This window comes from Aythya ferina (assembly GCF_964211825.1).
Source record: "Aythya ferina genome assembly, chromosome: 1".
Taxonomy (NCBI): Eukaryota; Metazoa; Chordata; class Aves; order Anseriformes; family Anatidae; genus Aythya; species Aythya ferina.
Genome location: NC_140296.1, coordinates 77836528 through 77858561, shown reverse-complemented (window position 1 = coordinate 77858561; position 22034 = coordinate 77836528). Strand labels below are relative to the sequence as shown.

Here is a 22034-nt window from a genome sequence, read left to right as displayed (position 1 = left end):
AGTTCTCTACTGCTCCATTTCAGTCAAATTCACTCCATTTCAGTCAAACGAAATAAACACACCTCAGACTTGTAACAGGTGCCTAGTTTGTTCCACCTTGTTCATGCAACTGCTAGCACTTCTTGTAACATTTGCTGCCTCAGAATAATGGGCACTTTGCTCTCTAAAATATGAGTACTGCCAAATCCAGAGTAATATAATCACAAATTCAAGATTAAAAACAAACAGTGAAACTGAAAAATCTATAAGCAAGGTAAGCAAATGCTTATGGGCTGCATAATGTTGGGAGACTATTATATATAAATGTGTAAACAGTTACATTAGGTAGGCTGAGAGTTCATCTGAACAATAAAAAAATTAATCACTCAAAACAGCCAGAAAATCTTTTTCGTAAAGAGGGTACAAACAGGACTTCAAAAATTTAACGAACTTTTTTTTTACATTGCATTCCTACTAGGAGCATGCTGTGAATAATGCAATGGACTAGCGTAAAGGAAAACAAAGCTATTTTCAATAAGTCTTTTCCTCCCAGCCCAGTCCCCATCTTTGACCCTCCACCAAAAAAAAAAAAAAAAAAAAAAAAAACCTCACCAACACAAAAAGTACATAAGTACATACCCCAAAAAATTCCGAAGAATAGAAGCAACATTTGCTTGGCCTCTCTGATTGCTAATGCAAATGACTAAGTAGTTTTCATCAATTCACACAAATACTTTCTGTATTTATTGGTATCTTTTCTAAAGAAAATTCCTAATACAGTCCAGTCTGCCAAGTCGCTTTCTCTTTAAGTTTCAAAACTTTCGATCAGAACCCAAAAAAAAAACCTCAATTGACAACCAAACCAGAAAAAGATTCACTGTCAAAACCTGACTCTAGCATACAGTCAAACATTCCCTTTCTTCATGAACTTTTATTTATTCTCAGAATAAATCTCCTTTTTACTCATGATTGCCAAAATCCTGCAAGATATCTACATTTTAACAGAACCTTCCTCAAACTTCCTACGCTAAAAGCTAATACCTGGCAGTTCCCCTTACTAACTTCATAATAATTAAAATGAAAAAAAGTTTGCATTTTGTCCCCCCCAACCATTCTTTTATTGTAATATAACTGAAAAAAGAAAAGCAAGTATTTCATATAAAGCCATCAAGTCTTGAAAAGTTCTGAAAATACCCAAGTCAATCAGCAACCATTTTTCTTACCATCAAGGGAAGTTATTTTTGTCCAAGCAATAAATCTCACAAGGGACTTTTCTTAGAATATATTCATCAGCTTTTTATCACATCCCTCTCCTATTTCAAATCACCAGCAAAAGATTAAGAGGATGGACCCCTGCATAACCTTCCACTGTGCCCATGCTAATTCTTCAGTTATACTTCATTCAGAATTCTTTTTCCTGAATTTCTTGTTTATTGTTTATTAAAATCCATGAAAATAATTTTCTGTGTTTCACAGAATGGCATTGGATTTGAAGGAACCTTAAAGATCATTTATTTCCAACCCCAGTTACCAACCAATAATCAATACATACTGAATATATATTGGACATATTATATCCAATAATTGATCTACTAAAGGAAGTTTCTCCACACTAAAGGAATACTGGTAGCGATTTCTAAAAACCAGGTCCTGATTTAGGTAGGAGTGACTTTCAAGTCCCAGAATACTTTACTTCTCTAGTTCCAAAGTACTTTCACACATATGTAGATTTCAGGCAGTGTTGGTTTCACTAGGTTTGAACATGCAATTAGTTACTGAAATTTATGTTTTTGGTACCGTTATTTACTTCATTTCAAGTCAATGGAATAATCATCAGAAACGGAGGCTCACAGACTCTTAAAGTCTTCATATAACATACGTTCAAAAACTGTAGTCTTTGAGATCAAAAATGTCTTCAAGGTACTTCATAAGACTTTAATAACAATCATCCATGATTACAAAAAGCAGCTTAAAGTACAATTTGGTATAATCACAAGTCCTTTCCTATTGAAGGTATGCCCCTACAATATTTAAACTTTGATACCTTATCAGCACCAAAGGTTTCCATCCTACACTAGATTCAAACGGGGTATGTACAAATGCTCACGAAAATGAGCAATTTCATGTACCTGAATGGTTTCTCCTTGTTTAACAGATCTACTCATGCATGACTCTGGAAAACACTTTTCCCTTCTTCACGATTGTTTTTTGCATTATTTCTCTCCAGCAAGTTGAAGATTCTTCCCAGACAATGGCTCATTTTGTAAGTGATGTTAGTTGCAACATAACTTTACTTCATCACATCAGTCAGATACTAAGTTGTGATGTACCAATATAACCTGAAAACGCTGTCACCATCAGTAAAATACCCCTCCTCTGCCACATCACCAGCAGAAATGACAGCATGTATTATCTACTCATTATTTCAGGTCACGGTTTGTATTTTCTACAAACAGCTTGGTGCACTTCCATAATGACCTAGAATGTTATAAAATATGGAAGCATACCCTCATTTTGCATTTCTTTAATGGTTAAGGGATATTTTTCAATTTAACTGAAATTTCCCATATGAATCCTTCAGACTGACAACAAGATAAGTAGGCTTCTAAAAAAATAAAATTAAAGAAAACAGAACACCTCAGGCCCTTCCTGGTACCTGGAAATGCTGAGGGAAATCAAGCTTTTCTATATAACTTCTCAAACTATATGAGAATATAACTGATCAGATCGACTTAAAGGCACACATACAGAAACACTGGTACTGGTTACAATTATAAAAGAAACTAAACCCAGATTCTTGATTCATCCATGTCACTAAGGAATTGACACCACAGAATGAATCTCTCCAAAAAAAAATATATTAAAAAAAAAGAAAAAAAGAAAAAAGCAGCATATGGAAGACTATCTTACCAAAAATGAAGTACTATACCAAATCTGCAAATGCAGTGATTGTTCTTAAATCAGAGCACTTAATTTCTAAGCTCTCATTCCATCCTCTTCAGTAATTATTACGGAAAGAAGAAAACATTACTTGTGGAGGGTGTTTTTTGTGTGTGTTTTTTTTTTTTTTTTTTTTTTTCCCTCCTTTCTCAAATGCTTCAAGAGATGAGTTTGTTTCTGGTTACATCTTTTAAGCACTGTATCTAGGCAAACAGTATTTAGAGAACATACATATTTAGAAGAGTTGCATCATCATTCACTGGCCACTTGACAAGTTTACAGCGGTTCATAATGTAAGGAGTGTTTTTGATAAATCTCTAAACTGCTAAAGCTGTTATGACATGGAATATTACTGACATTACAGGCACTAAAGCACGTATCTTTATTATGTGTGTCAGCTAACAAAACAGACAAATTATAAAATATAAGGTAAAGCTGCTATATTAATGTGAATAGACAAATATTTCACTAAATGTAACACAGTCCTCTCAAGAAAGGTGAAATAAATTTGTGGTTATTCGAATTATCATCCAGTATAATAAAATCCTTTCTAGAATTAAATTACCTCCTTTGAGCATAAAAAAAAGATAATCATAGGCTTTCTTACTGACACATTCTTTTGTAAATACTGAAAATAACTTACAAGCCATGATATTGTCATTCCAAAGAGTACCAATAAAAAGTAGTCCAAAAATTGTACATAAAAATCACTTCAGTAACCTAAGTACACTTTTAATCGTGTTTTCATTAAGGTATTTTTATAAATACCACAGCAAACTTAAAAACACAATGAGGAAAATCACAGGTAAAGAAATCTGTTATTCTGACAAACTATAGAAAAGATAAATAAGCATGACAGAATCTTCTCAGATTGCTTTAAAAATTTTCAAACAACAGACAGACAGGATAATCTTGGAACCTTAAATCTGGAAGATGTATGTGTGCTTGGCCATTTACAAACAGCTAGAGCATGAAGCCAAGCAACCTTGTTCCTCATAAAAGCAAGGCCCGGCATTCAGAGCCTCTAAATACAGCTTCCGATTTCTTAGATTTTAAGACAGACCTAGGAGTGGACCTTTCACCCCAGGTTGGTAAGACAGCTAAAGACAGTACCTGCAGAGAACAGGAGATGAGTGCAGGGCTACAAAGGCTACAAAAAGGCTAGACATAAAGCGTAAGACTTTTAGTCTGTTTAGACGTGTTTCACTTTTATAAGCAGTAAGAACCTAAAAGCACAACTGTCTGAGCAGGTAGCAAGTAAATCTACCCAATTAGAGATGTCCAGCTACAGAAAGACAAGCACAAAAGATGATAATGTGAAATTTAGCCACCCCAACAAAAAAGGTCTTTGTAAGAGGTCCCCACCTCACTGAGATACACAGCCTCGGGCACAGCATAACCACAGGAAAGAAGCAGCATTTGGGTGCTCTCTGAAAAGAAGATCTTGCAGGGTTATAGGACTGCTTTGTTGTTGTTTTTGTTTTGTTTTTTTTTTTTTTAAACTGATCCCATGGGACACGGCAGAGAGATGCCTATTCGCAGTCAGTTTTTATCTAATAAACTTAAACAACTCAGCAATGCGAATAGTAACACAAAACTTAGACAGAGAAAGAGATCCAGGTATGCTAAATTTACCTACCACATAGCACAAATTAGCATTGCTGTTTATAACAGATCCAAGTCTTGCTGATCCATTCCTGTTTGTTATATGAGGTTAATTCTACATTTATTATTCTTATTATTCTTTTAACAGCTACAACAAGGTAGAGCAGATGCCTACTTTCTTACCCGTACTGCAGCCCTTTGGTGGGGGGGCCAATGGCATCCCAGATCTGGAGAGCCAAAAGGAAGCTATTTGTCCCGGATCTGGAGGGTCATTACCACCACTCATGCCTGTGGTATCCAGATAGATGTATGGAAGTTTTTATGTCTTGTTATCAAAGATCTGAAACAGAACTGACCTCTACAGACATCATGAAAAGATGTATTCCCAATAAACTGATTTTCTGACTAAAAATACATTCCATGAGTGCAGGCTTAAACTCTTGCCAATGCCTGTTCACTGTTCTGACCTATTCTTTCATGGTTCACCTGTCCGGCACAGACTAGATAGTCGACACTGTGCCCTTTGCCCAGGTGTACCAGATCTGAAAATGTTCCCTTTCACACTGGACACAGCAGCATTCCTCCACTGCCAATACCTGCACTAAAGAATCACCACTCCATACTTGTTCTCTTTCTACTCATTCCCCCAGCAGCTGCTAAAAGCAATTATGAGAGAATACCGGGCACTGAGTGAATACTGATCCATCCTAATCTGGCAATTTTTACGTGTGCTTTATCTATCCTACTAATCCTCCCTTCCAAATTACAGACACTACCACACCAGACATATTTATGCAGCCCACACTAAAAAATGTTCACCTGCCTTGTACAGCTGCACATGGGAGTACCGATCCATTAAACAAGGCTTTGGAATCATTTCCTACGCGTCGACATTCATTAGAAAAGGATGTCATTATTTTTCTCTGGAATGACCCCACAAAATCTATACCAAAACAATCATTCCCAACTGTTTACTCGAACAGTGAATTTTCAAAAAAGGAGATAGAAGAGAGGATATATCAATGAAAGTGCAATCAATGTTTCTAAACAATATCTTTTTTTCTTTTCAATATAAGATGGATATCTCCAGTCTTCAGAAATCAATGGAAACTTCACCATGAAGCATCTCTATTTGATACACAGTATACAAATTGACAGCCCAACAAAGGAAATAACAAGGGAAGCCCACTCTTCTTAGGTGCATGCAGGCATAGGCCACTGCCCACTGCAGATTACACCCACTGTAAAACCAGTTTTGCCCTCTTCCACTTCTGCACACATCCCTTTTCCAAGTTATGCCCATATTCTCCCCTCAGCCAGCAGCTAGGGATGACTGCTGAAGGAGCTGCAGAAGACACTCTCCAAAAGACCCTACACACGGGTACCACACAGAACAGTGTATGGATCATTAAAACGCAAGAAATTACTACTATGTAAAATTTTCTATTCAATAAGCACTAAGTGTTTATTCCCCATCTTAAGCCTATTCTAGGTAAGAGCTCTTATAGATGAAGCAACCAAGGCAAATGTTAAACTCTCCCCACACGTATTACAATTACATGACAGCTGCAAGGAGCGTCCCTTGCAGTAGCTGTGCATAGCAGAGCTTTGCCGTGCTGCTGCTGCCTGTGGAATCCAGGCCACTGGCTACAACTCTTAGGAGCTGACTTGCAGCCTCAAATGAGAAGATGTAAATGCACAGCAAATTAAAAATAAAGAGACTTAAAAGAGTCTTTAAAAATATTCAATACCAGACAAGTTTGAACCAGCTTTCTGTAGGTAATCTGCCTGTAAGATCACACTCTCAGTTAAAAATCATTTTATTGTATTTCTATATTGTATATTGCTTTCTTTCCGAAAGACCATCCTTCTAACAGCCAAGGAAGAGCTGGCATTTTCAGGCCAGCTAGCTTCTCAAGCCGGACACATAGAGGGATTAAAAATCGGGTTTACATTGGAGCCTGGCTGCTCCACGAAGCTCTCGTAAAATTGGAACAGATACCTAGCTGTTACCTAGGAAACAGCAAGTAAAGTAAAGTCCTGTGTAAACTATTAGGTCGTTTAACAACCAGAAAATTAGAAACGAAAGAGTGGCTCAGTACAGAAATTATTTACTGCAATCTACAAGCGAACTTGATCCCTGAGTACTTCATATCTTTGAATCCCATGAAGCCGGATACAAGCTTTGAAACTTGCGATTTCATTTCAGGAAGAAGTTTCAGGTCCCTCTGGAGAAATGCCGTGATCTGCTTTTGCTTAAGCACAAACCTCAGCATTGGCAGCATCCATGCCTTCAAGCATGCAGAGAGCTACAGACTTTTTACACACCAACAAAGGCTGAATCCTGACAAATGTACAAAAACTGCCACGTACCTGGCTTAATAACATTTCCAGGCATCCTATCCCTTTCTCTCCCTTTGACTCTAACTCAGGTGTGACAAATATGAGACCTGAAGGTCTGGGAGCCTTTTTAAAACACCACTTACAAACAAATAGGAGAGGTCAAGCAGTTCAATTACCTGCAAATACTACATGACCTCCTTCTTATCTGTGCTCACATATTGTCCCTCTCCTTAAAGTTTCCACTGTAGTTACTGCTCTAGTGGTATCAGCTGGGAACACGAACACGGAGAGCCGAGCGGGCCGCTACTGCTTCAGCCGTCACATCGGGTAAGATCGCTTGGAGCGGGATGAGATGATGATGTGCTCGAATGATAGCAGCTGTTCTGCACTGGCATTGCCACAAGCAGAGCTGTAATCACAGCCAGGTGCAACAGTGGGAATTTGGGGGGCTAAAGGCTCCGCTTGCACCTGTGGCACTCGGTGACTCCCAGCCACGCAGTAGTTGTTTTTGAAGACCATCTGTCATTGTGACAAGCTCCCAACCTGAGTGTCGCTGAAGCAAGCTACCTTTTGCGTTTCCCTGGCGAGGCCTTTCTCCCTTTTGCATAACACCCGGCTTCACTCAGCCTGCGCTCCACCAAGAGAGGAGGGTATGGTAACTATGGTGTGCTACCCACTGAATCATGCGAATTCAGAGCATTCCTGGTTACTGCCATCAGAGATAAACCCTCTAGGAAGATTACCCACACCAAAACCCAGCAAAAATCCTGCAGCTTGAGCAATTCCACGCTGCATCCCTGCGATAAAGTGTGACTTCCCCCATTACTGAGGAGGGCTACCTCCAGTTACATTTAACTACAGCGAAAAGGTGTTGACGGGGGCTATTGTGCTCCTGCACCCATCTGTGCAGCCTCGGGCCTGGCAACTGGCTGCGAACGCAACAGTCTGCGGACAGAGACCACAACTCTGAGGCCGTTAAAAGCAAGATTTATTCGAGACGTATTAGATACCCTAACCGAGGAACGAGAGGTAGGCGCCTTGCGAGCAAGGGCTAGCAGCCGCCAACCCCCCCGGCACCCCAGCACCCATCGTGCGAAGCGCCGGAGGGGCAGCGCTCATCATCGGGCGATGATTTCACCGCTTTTCCAAAAATATCGCCCCCGCTGGAGCTGGCGTGTCCGAGGGCGGGGGTGCAGGGGGCGAGAAGTTGGCACCCCGAGCAGGGGCAGGGCAGGGCAAGGCAGGGCAGGGCACGATCCTTCCCCTCGCTTCTCCCCTTGCCCCGATGCGGGGGTCCTGGCGCTGCCCCGCTCCCTCCCCAGCCCGCCCCCCTCTGCTCGCCCCCTCACGCCTCCCGCCGCGGGACGCCCTCGTTCATCGCCTTTTGGGAAGGGGGGGAAAAAAGAGGAAAAAGGGGGTAAATGGAGACAGCCCGTCCCGCCCGGGCAGCCGCAAGGAGCCCCGAGCCCCGCCGCGAGGGGAGGCGAGGGGAGGGCGGCGGTGCCGGGCGAGCAGCCCCTAGCCCCTCCCGCCCCGCCGGGGCAGCGAGCACCTTACCCGGAGAGCTTCCCAATCTTCACAAAGCTAAACACGTCCATCCATGCAGCCGGCCAGCTCTGCCCGTCGCTCACTCACTCCAGCAGCAGCAGCAGCAGCTCCATGTCGGGAGAAGGTTGCGTCCAGCGGCAGCAACAGCCCTCGCCGAAGCGGCAGCCGGCGGCGGCAGCGGCTGCTACCCCCCTCCGGCAGGGAGCTGGGCGTGCAGCATCTCGCAGGAGCTAGCTATCCATCTGCGGGCAGCCCTCCCCCTCCGCCCTCCCCTGCCTTGCCCCTCTTTCCCCCCGGAGGGACTCCGGGCACGGGCACGGTGCCGGGGCTCTCGGCGGCAGCCCTGGGTCCCCGCCGCGCCGAGCTGCGGGACGCCGAAGGGGCAGGCGGCGGCGCCTCTCGGCGGCTTCTCCCGAGCAGGAGGAGGGCGCTAGGCAAGGTGGAAGGAAGGTGGAGGGTGTGGAAGGGGGAGTTTCTCCTCCCGCCGGCGATGTCTCCCCCTCCCGTGGGGGAGCGGAGGGCGCTGCGGCGGCGGCCCCGGCGAGCGCCGCCCGCTGGCTCCGGCTGGAGGCGGCCGCAGGGAGACCGCCGGGCACCGGGGCGTCGCAGCCCCCCGGAGGGGAAGGGGCTCGGGGCTCGAGGGGGGCACCCCGGGGAAGGCTCCACACAGGTCGTGGAGAAGCGCCCTGGGCCTGGGGGAAGGCTGGAGCTCCTGCGAGAGCAGCAGCTGGGGGAAGCAGGCAGCCCTCGGTGCCCCCGTGGTCTCCCCAGAGCCGTCACAGCATTCCCGTGAGGTGGGGAAGGGGCTGCGGGCCTTCAGCCTCAGCTCTGGGTGATCCTCAGCCATGGGCCGCTGATCTGCCTGGGTGTGACCTCTGTCCGTGCCCCTAAAGAGATTTGGGGGAATGGAGTCCTCCCAGGAGCACGTCCAGGCTGATACACAGCAACATAGTGGAGCGTTCCTCATCTTACATCTTACAGAAGAATGGTCCCCATGTCCTGACACATGAACAGTGGAGACTTACACTTTGGCCCTGCATTAGGCTTCAAAAGGGGTGCTGGAGTTAGCTATCCATAAGCTTCCTGGTCAGTGACCAGGAAGGCTGGTGAAACTCAAATCCATCTTCATGCAGGCTCTGTACTACAGTACAATTCTCAGCATGGGAACGTATTTTCTCCACTTCAATGTTTTGCTTTCTGTCCTTGCTTGCTAAACAGATTGATATGCTCTTTGCTTCCTGCCTCTACCAAGCTTCTGTCTCTTCTGCAGGCTTGCACCTGCGCTCTCCCACCAACCAAGAATTTCAGAAATGACCACAGAGCTCAACAAGTAGACTCTAGCAGCCAGATGAAAACAATGCACTGTTTTTAAATATTAGAACTTGTATTGATAAGAAAGCAAAAAGAACAGGCAGTACGAACACTCACTGTGAATCGAGTTTCAAACTGTTCTTTAAAACAATAACAACAAAGAATGATTGATCATCTATTTACATTGGGAGAACATTGAGCCACCAGCTAAAAAACACTTGCCAGCCTACCATAGATACAAACGGTTTGGGCATATTCTGAAATTCCATATGAAGTATTTTCTGCTAATATATCAAAATATTTATGTGGTTCCCACAAGTAACTATTTGTTTTTATACCAGATATTTTAAAACTGCAGAACCTGTGCCTGTCATTCACATTGCTCTATTGATTGGTAAAAGTTACAAAGATAACACAGCTTCAGCTGGTTAGAAACTGGTTTATTTATAAAACTGTCATTATTTATTTATAGACTGGGGAGATAGGCCAAGATCCTACAAAGCTAAGCGAAGCTGATGAAACGATATACCATATATAAAATTAAACACATATGTTCTGTATCAAACAAGGTCCCAGTCTTGAGTACTTTACGCTCCGAGGCTCCTCACATAAAGGTGTCTTAAAGCAGTGGTGAGAGCCACAGAAGTGAAAGAGGTTCTAAGGAGTCAGTCTAGAACTTCTACAGTTTCCAGGCCTTTTGGTGAAAAGACAAATATGGTCCTAGAATATACTGACTGAAGTGTTTCCAGTAGAGACATGTAGAAAAGCAGAAAGCATAAGATATGATCAGAAATGCTGTACTCAGCTCCTTCAAGTACAGTATTTGAGGAAAATGAGAGCAGGTGCAGGAGAATGCTAAAAGAGAGTTAAAGGTAATGAAGAGTCTGTCTTATGAGAAGAGACTGAAAGAGCTTAGCCTAGCAAAACAAAGACAAAGAGGTGAAAAGATTGTTCTTTATAGATACATGTATATGTATGGTAAGCACAGGGTGCATACCCCAAATGATAGTGTGTTTCAGAAAGTCATTAAAATTTAAAGCTAAGATTAAATTGCCTTTATCTCTTTCTTTGTCATTCCAAACAAATAGATGAAGTATTGCTAAGGTTATAGCTACTTTTATATTTTTATTTTCCCAGGCAGAAGCTATTGCAAGAGTCCATCTATCCCAGAATGGTTGTGGAGATAGCATCGCAATAGCCAACATTCTGGGGGTCTGTTAATAGCGGTGTCACAGATATCTTATTCCCAGATGTGCAGACATGAGCAGAAAAGCTGAAAAAGCGTGTTTGTTCCTCCTGTACTAAATACTGGTAACTTTTTGGAGCCCTGTTATGTGGAAAATGTGGGAACCATGCATGGAGAAGGAGACTGAGGTGTGAGTGTGAGAACTTCAGCTCATATTTCTTCAGGTACTGGTGTCAGAGCAGCTGGGTATGAAATCACGTCTGAGCCATAAGAAAAAGATAAAATTTGCTTGCCCAAAGAAGCAAGGTGAAGGATGTTCCATTTCATGAGTACGTGTCAATGTATGTAGTTTGGACTGGCTTTGGAGCCTTCATCTACACATTGATATCATATCTTAGTGTTGTATCTTCATTTGTAGAAACATCAGTAAGACTATGAGCTAACTAGACAGGAACAAACTAATTAACAACAAGACCAAGCTCTTTCATACCTTTTAGTTACTGCTGTTGGGTTCTTCTTAGTAACTTCTAAAATTTAGGTATCTAACCTGACATAGCCATGCCTTCTCTCTGTGGTGGACAGGCAGCTATCACTCCAAAGCATCTCATTTTAGAAAAAGCGACATAAATTGCCTTGTGCAGGTGCTTTATTTTCTCTGTCAACTCCAGTGAGAGGAAGCCTAGATGCCTATCTCTGACTAAAGGCCTGTCTTCTAGACGACGAAAGTTACATGAGATAAAAAACATTTGAAGGTGACAAACGTACATGTAAATGCTGAATGAGAACAGACAGCCAAAGACAGCAAAACAACATGTATTTAGTATCTCAGTAACAAACAATAATTGAACATGAAGTTCCCAATCTTAAACCAGGAATCTGACATCAATTCCTGGCTGAATTCTTAGCTGGCTTTCTTTAGAACAGAAAGTAAACATCTCTTTTTGAGGATGTTTTGTTACCATGTACTATTACATTTTTATTACTTTTGCCCAAAGTAATTCAAGTGGGGCGCTTAATACTAATGTTTTGTGTAATCATAGATGTCCTACTGTAGATGGTGGGCCAGTAAAAGCCTTAATTAATTACAGTATGGTAGCTTTGTGTATTATGCATTTATACAGAAAGGAATCTTTGCCTCATTTTATAATGCTCCTTGTTCTAAAGGAAATGTCAGACATATGTAATGCACATAGGAATATTATGGCACCTTAACTTAATAATACTTTAAAACTAATTAAACTGCTCTAAAGGCTTATATTTTTTAAATGCCCAAAATGCTTTAGTCCTAGGGAAACTGTTATGGAGATGGAATGTAAATATCTTTATGAGTGACATAAAAAAAAAAGAAAACATTTTTTTGTGTGTTCCCAGGTTTTAGGATTTTTAATTTTTCCTTCAGAGACACTGAATATTCACTGGAAGAATATGCTTTGAACTTTCCTAGGTACTACACTGCACAAACTTTCAACCCTGCAGCTGGACCAATAGCTGTTTATTACTTACAGGATGACTACAATTTGCTTCTAGATAATTTCAATGAAGCCAGGTGGAATCCCACACCAAAGACATAATATGAAATCTCTGGAAATGGCTGAGGTCCAGTTTGCATTTTAATACTTCTGGAGGTCTCACAAGTTTTCCTCTCATATAAATTAAAAATCCATTTCTGTAGCTTTATTTAAGGCTAGTCAAGTTGTTTTTTTTTTTTTTAATGATTTAAAATCTTAAAAAGATACTTAAAAGTGCTGTATTTCATATTCAATATGGCTTTTAATTCATCAAGTTGCAATGACTTTTTTACCTCCTGAGATAACAGCTGAAGGTTCTGTGATTTTTCTGCAGTGCCTGATGATATTACTCATATCTAAATGGCATAAATGTTTAGAGGAGTGTGGTAATAAAATCCATTAAGTAATGGAGTGTTAATACATAGCTGATGATCTGAAGCTTTGAAGAAAGATACCATTTTAGCATTGTAGACTGGTGCTTATTGAATGCTATTTGAAGTATTTGAAGAGTTATCTGTTTATGACTATGTCATGTTCTGTTCTGTAGTACTTTGGGCTATTTGTATTTTAAACCATTACATTCATTTTTCAGCCCCAGAGTTTCAAAACGTACCTCCCCGCTCCCCCCCCCCCTTTTTTTTTTGAGTCTATTTCTTTATGCTGGTGATTACTGTATGTATACAAGTCTCTATAAAAATATCATAATGATTACAAATTTTCTCCATCCCCATTTATGTGTTATCAAGAAATCCCTCTGCTCACCTGGAATCTATACACCCAACTCTTACACATCATTTCTGGCACCTTTATTGAATAGAGTTTTAACAGGCTTTTTTTTTTTTTTTTTTTTTTTTTTTTTTTTTTTTTTATTGACCCATGCAGACTGTTAAGCGCTAAATGTTTTCACCATTGCTACATAATTTACTGAGGTAGACATGACATGTCACATACAAATGCAAAATTAAATCAGAGGTGGTAGAAATGTTAAATAAGATCAGATAAGATTTTCTTGCTTGTCAGTTAAGAAATGAATCAGTCCAAAAGACTAAATGATACTATATTGCATGGAACAAAATAAGCATAGATTTCAGAACTGGTGCAACAATTCTGATGAAGCCAGACATACATAATCAAATGTATGCAAGCGGGTTTGTTAAAAAGACAGTAAAAAACTACTGGTTGCTATTATGAATGGAAAAGTCTTACAGCATATCGAACCTGATATTAAGTTGTTTTTAGATGTTACCATACACAAATGAGATTAAGATAAGGGATGGAACCTTAGGCAACATAATGGTAGAAATGTTTCCTGCTTTAATGCAGAAGAAGATAATACCAATACATTAGTTCTTTTTAAATAAGCTGGTCTTCATTTAAAAAAAAAAAATCATTTTTCTATAATGGATATGTATGAAATATTCAAAGCAGAATATAGAAAGAACAGAGTCATCTACAGTGGTTCTTTCACTGACAAAAGGCCCAATTCAGGAACATCTTTAACTCAAGCATATAAATCAGCCCTATTCATGGCATCACTTAGTCTAACATATAACTTGAAACAACTGCCAAGTTAACTGTGTGTTTAAGTGTTGTTTGAATAAATATGATTTCACAAATCATAAGAAAATATATGAAAATGAATCAGAAAAAAGAAATGTGAAATGCAAATGTGCAAGTGAGTATGCTTGAAGAGTATTTACAATAAAGGGAAATTGAGGGAAATGTAAAATCCACCCTGTCTCAAGGCAAATCTGAGATCTGCCAACACTGTTTTTCATACTTTAACCAAAATAGTGTACAGACTGAAAATTGTGGCAACTTTAGGGAAGATGATAGAAGTTGGCATTTTAAAACTGTTAAAATATAAAAGTCAGGACTATCAGTGAAGTGTTCCTTGCATTATCTCTTATGTTATTCAGTTGTGACAAAAATGATCAAATATATGTTGAGTTTCAAAAATCATAGGGATATTCTCTTTTGTGTTTCATCATTAAAACAAACCAAAGACAAGACAACCACATTAAAAAATGGGGGAGGGGAAGCATTTATTTTTGTTTGCAGTCTGAAGCTTAAAATCATCAGAAATGTTTTTTAATGATTATTTTTTCACAGGACCATAACATGATTTCAATTATGGCCTATAAATTTGCCAGCTTGTCAGTCTATGACCACAAAATGTTTGGTTGCCTTCTCTGCCAGTACAGGACATTTGCATGAATCTCAATAAATATTGCAAACTTTTGTTCTGTGTGGGTTTCCGTGGGAAATATCTGCAACCATCTGAGTTGAAGGGAGAAAAAGTAATTTCATAGGAGCAAAATAATTTACACTCAGAGAGGAGGAGAAAAAAAAAAAAAAAAAGGAAAAAAAAACACCACACAATTTTTCACAATGAATAGAAACTTCACATACGCAGTGTTTGTGTCTGGGTGCCAAAGCCTAGTTTTCTCAATCCATATTTAGGCACTTGCAGATAGGTGGCCTACTTGTCAGTAATACTAACATTCACAAATGAAAAAGAAATTGCCAGTTACTTCTAAAAACCAAGCAGCTTATACAGAATTGCCTGGATACCTAAAGGGCCAAACTTCAGCACATACTTTTGAAATATTCAGCCTATATTTTTAAAGATCTTGCACACCATGTTTTAGCCACTAAAATGTTTTCTTTTGATCTTAAGTGCAGGATTAATAAATCTCGACCCATTATATATATGCGAGGTCTCAGGCAATAGATAATTATTCTTAGCTGAGGGGAGTTACTGTGCACTGCAGGTGATATCCCTGACCATAGCAGGAACAGAAAAGGCTGTGGATCAGCATTTGGTTTCAGTGTAGCAGCGTGTATACAAGGTGTGTACAGTCAAGCATATTATGTGGCTTGCATTAAGAATGTTGTTTCTTCTGGGTAGGAGAAAAGACTGTGAACCTGTCCGCAGAATAAAATACAGCAAGGTAGTCACTTGTTCAGCATACTGAGCAACATGATAAGGAGTCTTCTGTGCTTGAGGCATTTCTGATTATTCAAGTGACCACTGGAAAGAATCATTGAGGATTTTCATTTTGTTCAGGCTATGCAGTGCTTCTAGAACAGAAACTGAGTGCCCTTATGTGGCTTAGCTATGAATACTGGAGAAGAATTATCACAGGAATGGGATATATGGGAAGACCAGTGGGAGCTTCAAAGCTGAAAAGGACAATAACACGCTATAAAGCTCACAAATGTTTCTTAGGAAAGCATGTGCAATTCTGAGAAATGCACTGCAGCCAATGAGAAGTATTTTGTAAATACAATGCAATTAGGAAACTATTTGCTGCATTGTACAAGCCTAATGTACAAGCTCAGTTAGGAGGTATGAGAAAATGAGCATTCTAATACCCGTCGGCAAGCGTGGGTGACATGTGACACAGCTGAGTAATCTGCAGGTGAAGGCACTTATGTCATTTTTTCTGCTAACCAAAATCTGTTTGCCCAGATCATTAAGAAGAAGATTGACAAGTGTTTCACACCTGCATTCCCTCCTTTGGCTACCAGTTCCAGTCTGGGTAAAATTTAAGGACCTGCATTGTCTCCACGCCTATTATCTCAGACCTGCCTTACCCTTACCCCTTTGCAGCACGCCCAGTCCCAAAACTGAAAGCAAGGGGTTCAGCTGCAGAGCATTCCCCAGGGAAGGCCATTCACACGATAAGCCCCAACTGTAACCACTTCAGCCTAGGTCACACTCATCAATCACACGAGTGGTCACACACACCTGGTGTCAAATGAGAGCCAAAGAGCCAATGCACAGCATAAGAATCATCAGTCTGTGCCGATCAGCTTACAGGGTAGAGACATTTTAGAGCACAATGCAAGATCACTTTCTTTGTGCTCCCTAGTAGAAACAGTCTTTAGAATTCACTGACATTTAATCATCTGCCTCGTATCACTCCTTTTCAGAGTAGCTATTTTGGTGCTACGTGGGGGTTGTCACAGAAATGGTTGCCTAATTCTGATCTAAGTTTTGTGATGTGCACCCAGATCTTTTACTGATAAGCATTTTACATCCAAATGTAATAACAAAACAAATTAAAAGTGATTCTGTTTCATGAAAAGAGCAGTGACATACTTATCCCCAGCTCTTTCAAAAAAAAAAAAAAAAGCACAATTTCCACAAAGCTGGTGGAAAAATTTTCGTACATCAATGCACAAGTTCCCACTGCCTGCCCTATCTCTTTAGTCTCAGTAGTTACAGGTGAATGGATTTTCAGTAGGGTCCAATAAATCAGGACTTGTTCCATGTAAACTACAGGCATTGGTATTTTCAAATCACTGCCGGCCTTATAAAATGGCTGAGGTTCAGTGCTATTTGAAGCTTAGCAGCCAGAAAAATACCAGTGCAACTGCCAAGATGCTTGCTGCTTCATGCAGCAAGGAACACAGACCTAAATGAGATTTTTTTCCTTTTTTTTTTATTTTTTTTTTTTCTTGTAGGGAGGCTGCAAGGAAGCAGGGGGTGGGGAAAGGAGCTGCTCACTTGATTTTCCCTGAAATACACTGTGGCTGTAGATCTGAATCAATCCAATGAATGCTTTACAGGTGGTTTTAAGAAGATATAAACATTGACCAATTAATGGCTTCTTGTTTTCCTCTGTTGAGATTAGTTCATCTATATGTTTACGATATGCCAACAGCATTTTTTTTGCAGGACAACTCACTCAAAGTTCTGTTTGTGCAAGTCTGCATTTTGTTACTTTATGTGAGTAAACACTTAAATTCTACAGATCCATGAGATGTTTGCCCACAGGATTAAAAGAGAAAATCCTAAAAAAAAATAATCTTTAAGATTCCTTTTAAAAAGCTAAAAACCACTTTTGCTTCAGAATTTAATTGGTAATCGATCTGATGGGCCCAACCCACATGCTTCTCAAAATTGGATAATGTATCCTACTAGGGCTATATTTGCTTCTTGTACCACAGAATAGCAAAGCAGATTATGACCATAGTTGTAAAAATTTGATTTTAGTGTGTAGTATTTGATATCTTTATGACACAGGAGAGCAACCTGCTTTTTTTAGGGATCATCCAGTTCAAACTTTTTGAATGCTCAACCTCATTTTGCTTATCCAGTTTTATGTAATGTTCAAAGATATAGTAGGTAAGGTAGGTAAATTTTGCAGATCTAATATTGTGCAATTTCAGTATGGATTTCTAATAATTACCATACTACTTTATATTTTAAAATACTATCTTTTTATTGTATCTTTTTTCTTATACTCACAATCAACCTCAAATCTTTCTACAACCTACAGAGGGATTGATACTAACTCACAGTTTATATAATGAGTCTTGTTCTTCAGTTCCCAACACTGAATGAAAATAATTTACTGCTGTGACAATGACTTAAAAATATTAATCAGGGAGTATAGACAACAAGCATGCAAGAGAAAGCAGATTTCAAAAAGATTTTTAACATGCAACAACAACTTTTTGCATATGTAATTTGCTGTGCATCATTGTATGAAAAGTACTTATGATTAGGACAACCTATTTTTGTGTTTTTCTGGAAAATCTTTCTTTTAAACATGGGCCAAAACTACTGACTCTGAGTCAGGAATCAGCCATGTATTTGTGATGGGATCCTTATTTGGTGATAAATGAGGTAGAAGTACTGAGGCCTACTAAGATGAATGTAATACCAACACCTTTACATGGAGGGGGAGGGGGGGAGAGAGAGAGAGAAAAAAAGGAGAAGAAAAAAAAAAAAAAAGGAAAATGATTAAAAACTAAAATCTAAACACCTAGCTTTTAAAAAAAGGAAGACAAAAACAAACAATACATTTTCTGCAGAGGGAGATGAACACCCTTTTCAAGTCAAAGGTGTTTTGCAGGTAAGAATAGCTAGCTGAATGGCAACATATTCTGCTTTTTCTGCTCTAGTCCTCAAGAAATTCTTCCCTTCACCTCCAAAACCTGCTGGACTGCTGTCTTGTCTCCATTGCAGTCCTTCAATCCATGCATGAGTTGCAGGCCTCCTCTGCTCACTTGCTTGCTCACTCCATCCTGCAGCCTTCTTTCTTTTTGAGAACTCTCAGTAGCCCTAAGGGAAGGAGAAATCTTCCATTCATCCAAGAGGTCCATCTTCATAAAAAGAACACAACACATGCTTGGAAAAAATAAATCAGATGCCCAGCACAGCCTGTCCTGAAGTTCTGAGCTAGGCTGGCCTCAGACTTTGCGTACCAAATGCCATAGTTTAAGACTTCCTGAAGAAATATGTCTTTGAGAGTGATTGTGACATCTGGTTTAATGCTGCCTGAGAATTAAATTGGTTTAGCATAGTTTGAAAACATGTCAAAAGATTGTTTTTTGTTTTAAACATACACTATCCATTTGAAGCATTATTCTTGTTATCCATCAGGTGAACTCAGTAATGCTGGATATTCTCCAGAGCCCATTTCTCTTATGTTCCTGCCAGATGAATGGCTGAATTGTCAAAAAGCCATTGCAGTATGAAGATGAATTAGAATCACACAGTAGGGGTCACGACTACCCACATCAACTTCCTGCTTAAAACGTTTGCCACCTATTTGTGAAAAATGAACTCCACTTACCTGAAAGTCACCTTACTACTGTAGTTCCCTCCAGGTCCCTATGCAGTCTGCAGAGACTGACTGCAGGCTTTTCCTTAGGGAAAGTCTGCCCACCTGTGGTGTGACTAGTATTTGGGGGGTTGAGGGGGAAGAGATGTGTCTCCATCTCTCCAGCACTGGTGGTGCTCCTAAGTTCCTCAGTCAGTGTCTATGCTGAAGTAAGCCTAGGCCATTTGGCAATTTGGCAGTCAGGCAGCTGAAGAGTAAAGGAGAAAAGATGACTGTGATCTTGTAAGCTGTGTCAAGAGAAGTACCCATTATACCAATTACAGGACCTCCCATGGTTGAATCATCGCTCTGTTGTTGCACACTCTCACAAGCAAATACTTGTACTTTTGTTCCTCGGTACAGTTTGAAATAGCCTATCCTACAAAAAAGAGATCCTGAATCTCCTGGCACTTGTTCAATATTACACTCTTATCTAGCTTCTAGCTCGTTGTTACACCTCTGTAGCATTTTATCCATTTGGGTCCAGTTCTGTATGACTCAATATATTTTTCTTCACATTTTCATTCTTTCTTTTTAGCATTAAAGTAATTGTGGCCCTGTTTGCATAGGAGTTAAAGTGTACAGTATTAGTAAGACTGCAGTCATTTGAAGTCTTGACATATCTGGGCAAACTGGAATGATTTGGCACAGAATTCAAATCAAAGCATCTTGCCGTACATAAATAGAAGTACAGTTTTAAATGGAAAGCTAAATACAGATGAAAGATGAAAGAGGTCCTAAGGAGCTCTGGCAAGTTTGTTAAGGTTATTACTTACATTGTTACTTATGTGACATGGAAAAAGTATATGGTCAAAAGACTACAGAGACTGCTAGATTTCCAGCCTGAAGAGTTTATGATCTAATGGTCTGATTCAGGCAAAATAGCCAATGAAATCAAATAGGAAATGCACATGAATAAAAACTCATAATAAAGGAAACCTAGGCACAAACTGTTAACTCAGATTATTTGTGTGTATACACTGCAACATGCAGATCATGGATCAAAGCCTGAAACATTGTGAGACTGACTTTAAACAAAAACATTTTTTAAAGTTCTGCATTCTAATTTGTTTCCCTTCTGGTCTCTATGCTTTTAGAAAGCCCCCAGTTAATGCTTTCAAGCTTTCATCTGCAAACCTGAGGGCTAGAGACTTAGATTTAGTGGTATCAGAGCTTTCAAGCAATCCCATTTATCAAGAAATTAAGTTTGCAAGGGAAAAAAAAAAAACACAAGACATTGCAAGAGTAAAAATAAACAAGTAAGTTGGCAGCCTTGGATGCACTAATATGGAAAACTTTATATTTTAACCAGTTTTAAATATGTAGGATAATTCTCAAAATACTTTCAAGATAGGGAAACATTTCCCTTATTCCCTTTAAGTACACAGGAATTAGAGTGGGTTAGCTTTCTGATATCTACCAGCCAAAATGATAAATGAATACATGCAAAACGTAAAGAAGTAAATAACATCATCTAAATGTCCACTACAAACTTAAATCCACCTTACTTAAATCCACCTCATCTGTCTCTTTCCAGGCACAATTTATTGAAAATTACCAGAAAATCTAAATCTCTTTTGTCTGTAATTGTACCTTCATGGATCAGACACAGTAAAGGGGCTTGAAAACTGATAAATATGTCATTGTGAATGTTGCTCCTATTTTTTGCCCCTTTTACATTTTCAGAGGAAGGTATGGAGACTTTTTCACATCTGATGATCAGACTTGCAGTTTCAGTCTGTACTAGGAAGTACAGCCTTAGAGTTATCAATTTTTGCTGTTCCTTGGCATTTAAATGTAGGGTCTAACAGCTTTCCAGATAAAGCAGAAGCATGAGAAGAGTGGATGCTGCAGTTGGCAGAACTGGTTATGATTCTTTAAAAAAAAAATTACTTTGCTAAGCTTATACTACTACCACTGTGTCCTCAGCTTTTTTTTTTTTTTTTTTTCTCTTTTTTTAAAAAATAAACAAACAAACAAAAAACACACCACTGTCATTGATCAGCCTATGTTGTATATACTACAGTAAAGAGGCATCTCAGACTAGTGTCCTTTCCTTATTTAATAATGTTATTACTGTGTGTTGGTTAAAGCACTGTCTATTCAATACTTCTATGGAAACTAGTATTTTGCCAGCAATATGAGACAGTTCCTCCATAGAAGCAGTGGTAGATTTTTAACAGAGTCTAATCTCAAGCAGCTGCTAACCACATTACCTTGAACTTATCAGGAAAAAAAAGAAAGTGAAGACTCTGGTAATAGCACTGCTAATACCTCTGCTTTAAAAGCAAAGGAACTGGGGGAGCCTGGGCAACCAGCAATTGATGTGCTGGATTAGACTCCGGATGCAGGATGCAGGATGCAGGATGCAGTATCCTCACTCTGGCAGTGCCAATGCTACACTTCAAAGGAATTCCATAAGAGCAAATGGGACAAACTCAGGAACACACACACACTGATCTCATCCCTGTTTCTGAGCAAAAATGAATTTAAATACTAAGGCACAAGGCTTAATATCCACTGCGAATTGTGTATAGCAATTAATTTTAGTTCTGTATAATCTTGATTTTCATGTAATTTAAAAAGTCATGTCACCTGCATTCATTCATTAGATTAATTTTTATGTCAAAAAATAATGTTTTGAATTTAATTAGAACAGACTTTTTACATAAGAATGCACAGAGTGAAAAGTTAAAGTCACTCTCTTCTCAAGTCCATCTGCAGAAATAAGTGGGCACCATACTCTTCCCCAGCAGAGGTTTCTGAGCAGTAAACTGGAGTATTAGCTTCAAGAGATTTGCATTAGTCTAATCCAAAGCAAAAGTAACAAAGCTATGGGTAATGTTGATGATGCATTCATACCATATTCATTCCATGTATTCAAGTTCACTCCACTCTGCACTTTCCTCATCAGATATCAGCTGCAAACCTCTGCTATCCAGAGCTACTGACTGATCTTAGGCAATTTTTGTTTGCTCGATAATGAAATTCATA

At 39.7% G+C, this 22034-nt stretch overlaps 1 protein-coding gene and 1 long non-coding RNA gene across 7 annotated transcripts in view; one reads left to right on the top strand and one right to left on the bottom strand.

Moving 5' to 3' along the window:
- Positions 1-8661, bottom strand: part of FRMPD4 (FERM and PDZ domain containing 4) — a 313076-nt gene extending 304415 nt beyond the window's left edge. For 5 of the 6 annotated variants that reach the window (XM_084507766.1, XM_084507765.1, XM_084507768.1 and 2 more), the window contains exon 1: positions 8425-8661. In XM_084507766.1, the coding sequence (XP_084363892.1) occupies positions 8425-8465 (41 nt within the window). In that variant the 5' untranslated portion in view covers positions 8466-8661. Of the gene's footprint in view, positions 1-7043; positions 7184-8424 lie in introns of those variants that run through there. The other variant, XM_084507767.1, reaches the window with a different exon arrangement.
- The window catches only part of LOC311430880, a 45521-nt gene continuing 30591 nt past the window's right edge, over positions 7105-22034 (top strand). Inside the window, exon 1 of the long non-coding RNA XR_014689090.1 lies at positions 7105-7194. This is a non-coding gene — a long non-coding RNA (uncharacterized lncRNA). The remainder of the gene's footprint in view (positions 7195-22034) is intronic.